The following is a 10,591-nucleotide window of genomic DNA, read 5'->3' on the forward strand; positions in this document are numbered from 1 at the left end:
GGCAGAAGACCTAAATAGACGTTTCTCCAAAGAAAAGGCACATGAAAAGCTGCTCAACATCACTAATTATTAGAGAAACGCACATCAAAACTACAACGAGGTGTCACCTCACACCGGTTAGAATGGGCATCATCAGAAAATCTACAAACAATAAATGCTGGAGAGGGTGTGGAGAAAAGGGAACCCTCTTGCACTGTTGGTGGGAAGGTAAATTGATACAGCCACTATGGAGAACAGTATGGAGGTTCCTTAGAAAACTAAAAATATAACTACCATACAACTCAGCAATCCCAGTACTGGGCATATACCCAGAGAAAACCATAATTCAAAAGGACACATGCCACATGCACCCTAAGTTCACTGCAGCACTATTTAGAATAGTCAAGTCATGGAAGCAACCTAAATTACCATCGGCAGATGAATGGATAAAGATGTGGTACATATATACAATGGAATATTACTCAGCCATAAAAAGGAACGAAATTGGGTCATTTGAAGAGATGTGGATGGACCTAGAGACTGTCATAGAGACTGAAGTAAGTCAGAAAGAGAAAAACAAATACCATATACTAACGCATATATGTGGAATCTAGAAAAATGGTACAGATGAACCAGTTTGCAAGGCAGAAACAGAAACACAGATGTAGAGAACAAATGTATGGATACCAGGGGGGAAAAGCAGGGGGGTGGGGTGGGGGGATGAACTGGGAGATTGGGATTGACATATATACACTAATATGTATAAAATAGATAATAAGAACCTGCTGTATAGCACAGGGAACTCCACTTCGCTGTACAGCAGAAACTAATACAACACTGTAAAACAACTATACCCCAATTAAAAAAAAAATGAGTAATCAACTTGAAAGTTCTAAAATAAAAAAATAAAGATAACGTTGAGAAGCAAGAAATGCTACTGAGGCACATGGTCACAAAAAATTATTCAAAACTGAAGTACCAATAGGAGTAACCTTGTCAAAATCACATGAAAAATACGCTAGAGGATGTTTGGAAAATTGGAAAACAAAAAAATGTAGCAATGTGTACATCTTCATGTGTTCAGGGCATGTCCTCAAAAATGGTGCACATCTGCTTCCATACAAGTCGTGTTCCATCATTTACACACAGAACAGTCATCACCATCGTGTACTACAGGCCGTTAAAGGATCCAGGTTAACAGGGAAACTCGGCTTTCAACCCTCAGCTCTTGGGTTACTCAAGCATGGTCAGCATCGACCAAACACCATGAAATTTAGCCTTAGCCTGAAGATTCAGAGTGCAAAGATCATTGATGTTGAAAATCAAGCTACGTGAATGAGGACAAAAAAGAAAATAGACCCTGTGCCACCACCTGTTGCTGTTAGGGTTTCCCGAGGCACGAGTGCTGGAGAAGGAGCTGGAGCCCACCTCAGCGGAGTTCTGAAACTGACTACTCAAGCTTCCCCCTAGATGCCCTGCCTCCGTGGGGCTGGAGCCTGCGCTTTGGGTGGTGGAGAGGGTGGAGACAGTTCAAGAAACTTTCAACTTCAAACCAGATCCTCTTAATTAGCAAGTTATTCCTCCTCAGGGAAGCAGCTTCTCAATCCTCAGGCATCACTGCTCTACCTCGGCCAACCTCCAGGGGGCATTAAGTGCTCTGTTCTACAACAGCGATAGGCCAACCTGTCACCATCAGAGGTAGACGGACTGCGATAGGAGCTCACGGGGACAGTACAAGCAGGGCTTCTTCTCTTCCCTTCCCATCGTGTGCTGATAACACTTCACAAGCAACTATTCTACGGTCCCCCAGAGGTGCCTACTGAGACATCCACACAATCAGAGGAGACACAGATGAATCAAAAGCAGGGTTTACTTTTCTACCAAATTCTCTAATCCATGTTCCAGCCAATGGATGAAGGGTAAATCAGACCCCACAGACTCTTGGTAAAAAGTTTTAACTTTCTACAGGAAAAAAAGAGTTGTTTTTTTTTCTTTAATAAAGTTCCTAGGCATTTGGAAGCAGATGAATAAATTTCACATATTGAATGGTCTGTGCTTTCTTCTTTAATGTATCCAAATGCTCCCTCCCTGCTGCCTCTTCCGTGATGAGGCCCCGAAAATAGTTCTGCAACTGCACCGACCGTCTTATTTCCGGATCACTCTATCGTCTGATACCCTAGAACCATGGTACGATTTTAACTGATGATGGCCCAAGAGCAGTTGAAAAGATCTCAGTTAAACTCTTCAGACCTTCTTTGAGTGCCTGCTATTTGCTGGGCATAGGCTAGGCACGAGGCAGTGATCCTGCTGGTTCTGAGAAAAGTAAATGGCGCTACAGAGAGGAGTTTTCCTCCCTAGTGGCAGGAGGACGTCTGCTGGGGACTGAGAGAACCAATTTCTCCTCTGGTTCTACCCCCTGGGGTAGGTACAGGGCTCAGGCCCCGGAAACAGATGCTGTGTCTCTTCTGACAGGCGCTGCCATGGAAGGACCACGAGCAGTTTCTAAACAGCTGTGGAATTTGCTCCACAATCCACATAGTGGTGTGTCTCCAGGGAGCTCTGGGTCATGTGGCCAATGTAGGAAATCTTCACTGAAGTTCTAGGGAAAGGAAAACCAACGAGAATTAATTGTTTCTGAGACGAAATAAGTAAGAAACATCGCCCGAGTAATTTCTTGCAAGCTCAGGCAGTAATATCCACAGGTCCTAGATACGTATCTTCATGGTTACACAACCAGGAGGTCAGAGGATCTTTCCACATCCCCAGAGACACTGTGCCCTGAGCTGACCCTCTAAATATGTGGTTCTGAACCGGGGACGATTTTAACCCACAGGGGACTTCTGGCAACGTCTGAACATTTGGGGTTGTTACAACTGAGTGGGGGAGGAGGTGGTGTTACTGGCATCTAGTGGGTAGAGGCCAGGCTGTAAAACGTCCTACAAGGCACAGAACAGCCCCTCGCAACAAACAACTGTCTGGCCCAAAATGTCAATAGTGCCAAGGCTAAGAAACCCTGCTCTAACCCTGCTATTTCAAATGTCTGCAGCAGAACCTTGTCACTTGCGAATTTAACAGTCACGGTTCTAGAGATTACGGTCCATGACAATGTGGTAATTTGTGTGGCTACAGAGTAAGTCTGGCCAGATGCCCAGGGCTTACGCCTTGAGAAAGCTTTTCTTTTCTTTACTAGTTCCATCAGGATTCTAAAGGGATCACACAACTCGACCCCATTTCATGGAGAAAATTCTACAACTAACCGTTCACTGTGACCCTCGTGATTTGTGACAGGGATTTGGACACTGTATCTAAACGACAGCAAGGCTCTGCCGTGTCTGTGCCTGTAAGGTACTGGGCATCCCCCCTTTGGTCTGTGGGTCCCATGGGCTCTCCTGAGCAAAGGTGGCCAGCTCACGTGGCCTGACGGTCCAGGCTCAAACACAAAGGCCCTGGACACGGGGAAATGAGCAACGTACCGCATGAAGACCACTGTGCTGTGCACCAGGATATCGGGTAACCTGCAGAAGAAGCTGCAAAACAGCAAACGGAGAAATGGTTGTTTTTGGTTTTGTTTTTTTAAAAAAAGGCGAATCAGCAGGAGTGCTGAGTTACACTGTCAAACTGAGGAGCAGTCAGCCCCGTTTGGGCACCTCCCCTGCCCCACACCCGCCCTTCTGGTTTAAGTGCTGTCCTGGCTCACTAGTTCCGAGTCCCCACAAGTGTCCTTCCATCCTCCCACAACACCATCTTTTTGTTTGTTCATACCCATCACAAAATGCTGCAGCTTGGAAATGTTTCTAGTGGCCTAATGTTCTCTTTAAGAAATTTGAGCACTTCAGTCACATATCAAATACCACATCCTGGGCTTCCCTGGTGGCACAGTGGTTGAGAGTCTGCCTGCCGATGCAGGGGACACGGGTTCGTGCCCCGGTCCGGGAAGATTCCACATGCCGCGGAGCGGCTCGGCCCGTGAGCCATGGCCGCTGAGCCTGCGCGTCCGGAGCTTGCGCTCCGCAACAGGAGAGGCCACAACAGTGAGAGGCCCGCGTACCGCAAAAAAAAAAAAAAAAAAAAAAAAAATACCACATCCTCCAAATAAACTTCAAGATGCCCAAAACTAGGGAACCCACAGGCCCAAGGCTGGAACTTAAGGCAGGACCGGCCCCCAACAATTGAGCTCAACTCTGAATCCCTTTCATCCAGTAAAAAGCACACATGTAGAGAACACTGTCCTTACTACACATAGGAAAATGGTCCTCCCATCTCAGCCTTCACGGTAAAATTCACCTGAAAATAAGACACCAGAGTCAGTCTGTGGCTAAGGAGGCTTGACAAAGAACAGTACTACAATCTGCAACACAAGGACCTGAGAGCATTCTTCTATCACATACAAAATATTTCCCCAAGACTGTCCCTGATCCAGACGATGAGCCTCTAACAGATCTTCCAACCTCTTCTCTGTTGAGAGGCCAATGGACCACACGGCCTCTCCTCGATTGCTGGCAAATCGCTTTCTCCGACAAATTCTTTTGTTCCTGTAACACTTAAATGCTAGCTGATTTTTTCCCCTAATTTTTCATAATTACAGAGCTCATCACGTCTTCCTCATCAACCAGTTGCTACAAGTGGAAATGAGGAGAGGAAGAGGAAAGTAATGAGGTGATAGCATTCCACAGTGCCTACTCTTTTCTCAGGCCCACGGGGCCAGGATCCTAAAAGGATGGCATACCAGATGCTCGCTCCGAGGTGGAATGAGGGAGATGTTAGTTGTCACATATGACCCAACCACGGTGTTCATGTACTGAACCTGGCTGGACAGGCTGGTCACCGCCACAGAGTAGAAGTTGGAGTTCCTGATTTTCAGGGTGGCCTGCATCAGAGCAAGAAAGGAAACACGTGTAAGTGTCCTGGCTACAAGACTCACAGGTGCACACCCAGGAAGGGAGGCCTTAATCTTACCGTGATGGCGAGGATTACAAGGGAGTCCTGCTCATTAAACGTGACTTTCACCACTTTGATGCCGTCATCATCCACGAGGACCGAATGTGGAAACAGGAAGAAAACCACCAAACCAGATGCCAGGAGACAGAGCAGAACAGACAGGAGGACATACTGCTTCCTGCAAACGACAAAGCACATGACCAACCCAGGCAGTCAGAGATCAAGGTCCAATCAGTCAAGATTAAATGCAAAAGCAGGAATGAGGCGGGGAGGGACAAGAAAGTGAAAAGAGCAAGGAATCACAAACCAGGAAAGAGTACGTGGAGCGGGTTCACAAACCCATCTGAATGCTGTCTGCCGTCTGGGAAGAGAAGCTGAAGAGAGGAACTGTGTGGACAGAAACATCTCTTCACCTGCCAGGACACCCTCTTCTCCAATTCCTACTGATTCAAGTTCCTTCATTTGGCCCTCTGTTCTCAAAACATTTCTAGCTTCAAGTTCCCTTCCCCAGACTGTGATGGGGGCAGAGACATCTTACTTGAGCAAACAGTATTAAAGCAAGTGGGGAATTTACAGGAACAGATAACATTTTCAAGAAGTTAACTGGCATTCATACACAGAAAAAGGGACTAGGGACCACCGTAGGCATTAACAGGAGAGACGCAGGTGACTCACGTTCTCTGAGGACGCAATCTCTGATCACTGTGTGGGATCAAAGCCACCAACTCATTTACTTGCTCTAGAAAAGAAACAAACAACAATTTCGGTACAATAAACCCCACGTGTTGTAGTACTTTCTATCACACACACAGTAGCCTGTCACAAATATATTGTCTGGAATTAGACGTTTCTAAGATACCAGTTTTATATTTGGGGTCTGATGAACAAGAAACAATATGTAGACAGTGCTACAAATTACAAAATATCTATCAGTGCTCCCACGGCAGTGACGTGGAAGTTGAGAAATGTAGGATCTTGTTCTGGCTTTACTGCAGGGCCTTGAGCTGCTGCATGGCTTTCAGCTACGGCATAGCCTTGGGGAAGTCATTACCTCTCTAGGCCACTGTGTCCTCATCTGTAATATGAAGGCTTTGGAATAAACGGTTTCTAAGGTTCTTACCAGCTCTAAACCTCTGTGACCCTCCATCTACCCTGTTAAGACTTCTTGAGAGCCAACTTAGTGATAGATGATTCTGTACCCAATCCAGGCTCCACGCCTGTGCGTGTTTTTCTCCCTCCCCTTGACTTATTTTTCAGATCTTAGGTGGTTCATGATTCACTACCTGCTTCCTTGAACAGAAGCTTCCAAGATGGTGTCTGCTCCTCCCCCACAAAGGCACGCCAGGCCTTATGAGCGACAGCAATAAAGAAATGTGCCTGTCACCACAATCTAGAGCAAGCCAAACGTTCCAAACCAAGGAAACAACGAACAAAAGAGTGCAAGTGAAGAAAAGCAAGGCTTTCAAATACTGGGAAACCTAGAGAAGTTGTGGAACCTGCGCAAGTTTATCAAGGCAGCTCAGCTGGCTCCACAGGGCATGGCCTATGACCGTGGTACTGCCGCCCAGGAGAAAAGTTCTGGCTGGGAGACCGGAGAAGCCCTCTGGGCATCCTGGAATTCTCCTTGGGGAATCATCCTTCCCATGATCACCAAAGACTCTCACCTGTTGGAATGTAGCCTGTCCCCTGGCACGTGAGACAGGTGATGCTATCTCGCCCTGTGAACTCCACATATGGGAACTGAGCAATGGCTTCTTCCTGCTCCCGTTCAGCCAGCAAATCCTCCCTGTCATCTGCCTTCTTCCGCTTGCAAGAAGGGGGGTGAGCATAAGCGGACTGCTGGGACCCCATGGCCAGGATGTGCCACTTGTGTCATGTCCTAGGATGCAAAGAGGCAAGTGAGCGCGTGTTGGTGGCCGTGCATCTTTCTGTGAGAAAAGTGAGAACACAAAAATGACCGAATTGCCGTCCTGAATGTGATCCCAAACACCTGCACAATTTCTAGCAGGCTCTTTTTGTAGCAGTGCTCCCTAACCTCCCTCCGACTCCTGACACACACAGCCGGAGAAACGGGGCGCCAGCTCCTCACAGCCCCACGGCTCAGGTCACCCCAGCTCCCACGTGGTCCAGCTTCACCCCTTCCTGTCCGCTATTTGCAAACTCTGTGCCCTCCTCGAGAAAACCTCCCCAGCAATCAACAGGCACCAAATTAATAACAGGCCTCAAAGATTCCCCACCCCCCTCCACTCCCAAACCCAGGAGGCGGGCTCAGGTCACGCCCCTTGGCAAAAAGCGCGCTCCGAGCCCACCGGAGTCGCCCAGGAGGGAGCAAATGCCGAAGGCTCCAGACCTGCAGGGCACGAGCTCCCGGCAGCTCCTTCACGGGCCGGACCGCCAGCCACCTGCCCGCTTCAGCAGGTTTACCTTCCTCTTGGGTCTTCGGAACTGCCCGCACTCGATGCGCACGCGCAGAATGGCAAGCCGGCCCGGGGACGCCGGCGTGAGCGCGCGCGTGCGCTCTTCGCGGCCCTGCTGACGGCGCCGGGAGAGGGCGGCAGAGAGCTGGGGGGGGGGTGGGGTTCGGGTTGGAGCAGCGCTTCTCGGGGCTTGAGGCTGGTGCAGTGGAGATGATTGAGTCCCCCAGAAATGCTGGGAAAGGCTCAAGTTTCCAGAGGAAGAGGAAGACGGAAAGAGCCGGCAGCCAAAGCCATTCTCAGCTATTCTCTGAGCATAGGGGTTGTGTGGAGACGCCGAGGGTAAAAAGTGCATCAGACACAGAACCTGCCCTCATCCTGCTTTAGGGCGTCCCCTTCCCCAGCCCTAGACACACACACACACACACACAAGGCATGCACATAAGGAGTTAGAGGACACTTTTTCAAGGACGGGTTTCTTTGTAGGGACTGCCTGGTTGCGCTTCGCCTGCAGCAGAAGGAAGCAAGCGAGGGCAGACTTTAAGCAGGTGAAGTTATAAAGACGATGCTGGGGAGAGGAGAGATTCTGAACTGGGTGAATGGGGGGCATGCCCTGCAACGTGGTGGGAGGCTGGCGACCTTCGAGGTCTCTGCCATCTCCACTTCTCTCTCCTCCTTCTCCTGTGAAGAAGGCTGATGCCACTGCTGCTGTCTAGGCACCTGTGCAACTGCTGGTCCCAGTCAGCCCGCTGAGTCTTTAGAGTAAGAAATGGTAAAGACAAAATTATTGAATGACACTGGTTGGAGACGGTAAGGCAGACTTTGTTCAAGGTGGGCAATGGTGATAGGTGTGGAGGGACAGCTGCACCAATGGGGTCTTCCAGTGGGGGAGAGAGATTGGGTTCAAGTCTGAATCAGCAGGGTAACTGGGAATTTAGAGTCAAGGAACAGGGTGCCGGTCAGTGGGTGGAAAATTACTAAGAGAAAACATCAGCGGTGAGGGGAATTCTGGCTAAACTGACCTAACGGGATTATTGCTGAAGACACACCATGGTGGTCAGACATTACCTGGGGGATGATGGAGGATGAGGAATCCAATCAGATATGGAAGGTGATCAGATTTTGAGAGGGGTTCTTGCTAAGCTGACTTAGCAGGGTTTGTGCAAAAACTGGATTATACAATAAGTGCGCAGATGGGCCTAGGAGAAGGTTCAGGAACCTGACTAAAGTTTGGTCAAGAAAAGAATATTTGGCAGAAGCAACAAGAAACCACTGCTCCTCTTTTTCCATCTACGGCCCGTACCTTCCCCTTCCTGAAATCGACCTTCACCTCTCTCCTTGCAAGCTCTATACCAGTTTATATTCCTCGTTTACACAAATCTGATTTTGTTGGAGGCAACGATTTGCTCAATGAAAAATACATTTCCCTGCCTACTTACCATATGACACAGTTTGAGCCAATGAGGTGTGTGGGACTTCCAGGAAAGCTCTTAAACATGATGGAGACTCAACCTGTGATTTGATCTTCCTCTTCCTGTTTGGAATTTAGACTTGATGTTGGAGATGGGGCAGCTGTCTTGTGCCCATGAGGCAAGAAGTGCATGTTAAGGAAGGCTGGGTAGAGGGATTAAAAGAGCCTGGGTGCCTGATGACCTTTGGAGCCACACTCAGGCTCTGTACTACCTTTCTTCTGACTTCTCATCACATGAGAAAAATAACCAACCCCACCCCGACAAATTGTGTTTTGTGTGTGTGTGTGTGCCTTTCTCATAGTGGGATGCAATCCTAAAAGATACAGACGCAGAGCTAGTTAAGGGGGAAGCCTGGATTTTAACACAGGCAGTCTGACTGCTTTACCCAAACACCATGTAGGCCACACTTAGGTTTCTATCCTCTTCTAACATCCGCCTTTAGGGCACATGCCTTTAGAGAGAGGGAGGCCTCTTGCCTGTCTGAGGCCTGTCTTCCAAGTTCAGCTTTCTTGTCTGAAGACCCACTTCTCACAGGGAATTCACCTGGGGAATCTGGGGAATGAGCCCATCCTTTAGTCACATGGGGATTGCCTCACTTTGTGGCCTCTGCTGGAACCCTGCCAAGGGCAAGAGGCAGTGAGCCTAATGTCCACACTGTGGATGGACACTGCAGAGGGTGGTCCAGGCTGTCCCAGGCACAGGGAAGGTGAGGAGGCAGCAGCCTGCTTCATACCAGCTTAAGAGGAAGAGAAGGCCAGGGGAAGATTGAGGGCTGTGGATGCTTCATAAAGGAAGAGAAACAGGCTAAGGGCTTGGGCCTGTGGTGAGGAAAAGCGGGGCCCATGTTGCTGGGGACTGTAAAGGGGGTCTGGGGGCGTAACCAGCAGAACCCTGAGGCTTTCTGTCCACTGTCTGGGACAAATAGACTGTACCCTCCAGTGTGGCTCTTCCTTGTTCCCCCAGCACCCAGCTTGAAGCCTGAGGCATAGCAGGCCCTCAATAAACACTTGCAGATCGACTCCACCTGGAAGCTGGCCCGCACTGCCGGGGGGAGTGGTCCCAGCATCTGTCATGGCCGTCCAGGAGGCCGTTTTAATTGGACAGCACATTCCAAGGAGACACACATCACTTCTCTCTTGTGCCTGGCTTCCAAGGTTGTCTCAGCACCCCAGTTATGAGCAGTGAGGTTACTGCAGACGTGAGCTCACGGGGGGCTCTCTGTGGGGGGGGGGCAGGGTGGAGTGGGACAAACTGGGGATCCCTGCCCTCCCAGCCTCCTCGATTTCTCCAGGTGTGTTATGTACTCCCGGCCCCACAGGCTGAGGGCAGTCAAGGTATTGAGAGGCCTGTGGTCCTGAAAGGCCCTGCACGTGGGAAAACCGAGGGCTTAGAGTTGGAGGTGTTCTGCATGGTCTTCATTCTGCCCCCTTTACTAAGTCCACAGTGGAGAAAACTTGCTTGAGGTTAAATGACACCCAGTTAGTGAAAAAATCCAGACCAGAACCAAATCCTCTATTTCCTTGTTCAGTATACTTTCCAAAGAGATCAGGGGACCAGTTAGAGTGTGGGCAGTGAGGGGCAGAGCCAGGTCGTAGCCCACTGCTGCAGCCACCGTGGCCACGGGCAGATTTCAGGGCCACACGACCCTTTTTATTTAAGGGATTCTGTGTTTATCCGAACTCACATCAGAGATCTCAGCGTTCAAAGCTCTGGTGCATGTGTTGCTCAGATAAAGAGAGAAATCGATCCCACCCTCCGAAGTTCCAGGTCCAGTTCTCTAAAGGAAGG

General features: G+C 49.2%; 1 protein-coding gene across 5 annotated transcripts; it reads right to left on the minus strand.

Moving 5' to 3' along the window:
* Window positions 1-922: 922 nt before the first annotated feature.
* TMEM106C (transmembrane protein 106C) lies at window positions 923-7,396 on the minus strand. Of its 5 annotated transcripts, XM_004327682.4 has the most exons (8): window positions 7,268-7,378; window positions 6,582-6,796; window positions 5,593-5,656; window positions 4,936-5,095; window positions 4,706-4,846; window positions 4,214-4,263; window positions 3,453-3,506; window positions 923-2,578 (listed from the first exon to the last, which is right to left on the minus strand). In XM_004327682.4, exons 2-8 carry the CDS (start codon window positions 6,766-6,768, stop codon window positions 2,482-2,484), a joined length of 753 nt encoding a protein of 250 aa, XP_004327730.1. In that variant the 5' UTR covers window positions 6,769-6,796; window positions 7,268-7,378; the 3' UTR covers window positions 923-2,481. The 5 variants fall into 5 exon arrangements, with proteins under 5 accessions (XP_004327730.1, XP_073644867.1, XP_073644866.1 ...); XM_073788766.1 differs by lacking the exon at window positions 4,214-4,263 and having other exon boundaries at window positions 7,342-7,396; XM_073788765.1 differs by lacking the exon at window positions 4,214-4,263 and having other exon boundaries at window positions 6,582-6,845; window positions 7,342-7,395.
* Window positions 7,397-10,591: the final 3,195 nt, after the last annotated feature.

Source organism: Tursiops truncatus, chromosome 11, assembly GCF_011762595.2.
Source record: "Tursiops truncatus isolate mTurTru1 chromosome 11, mTurTru1.mat.Y, whole genome shotgun sequence".
Classification (NCBI taxonomy): Eukaryota; Metazoa; Chordata; class Mammalia; order Artiodactyla; family Delphinidae; genus Tursiops; species Tursiops truncatus.

Coding starts and splice junctions, on each gene's coding strand:
- TMEM106C (XM_073788766.1), bottom strand. CDS start 6,768: ATGGGGTCCCAGCAGTCCGCTTATGCTCACCCCCCTTCTTGCAAGCGG. Junction 5,096..5,592: donor AGATTGCGTCCTCAGAGAAC/GTGAGTCACCTG, acceptor TGTCGTTTGCAG/GAAGCAGTATGTCCTCCTGT. Junction 3,507..4,705: donor CACCTCGGAGCGAGCATCTG/GTATGCCATCCT, acceptor GCTGTTTTGCAG/CTTCTTCTGCAGGTTACCCG.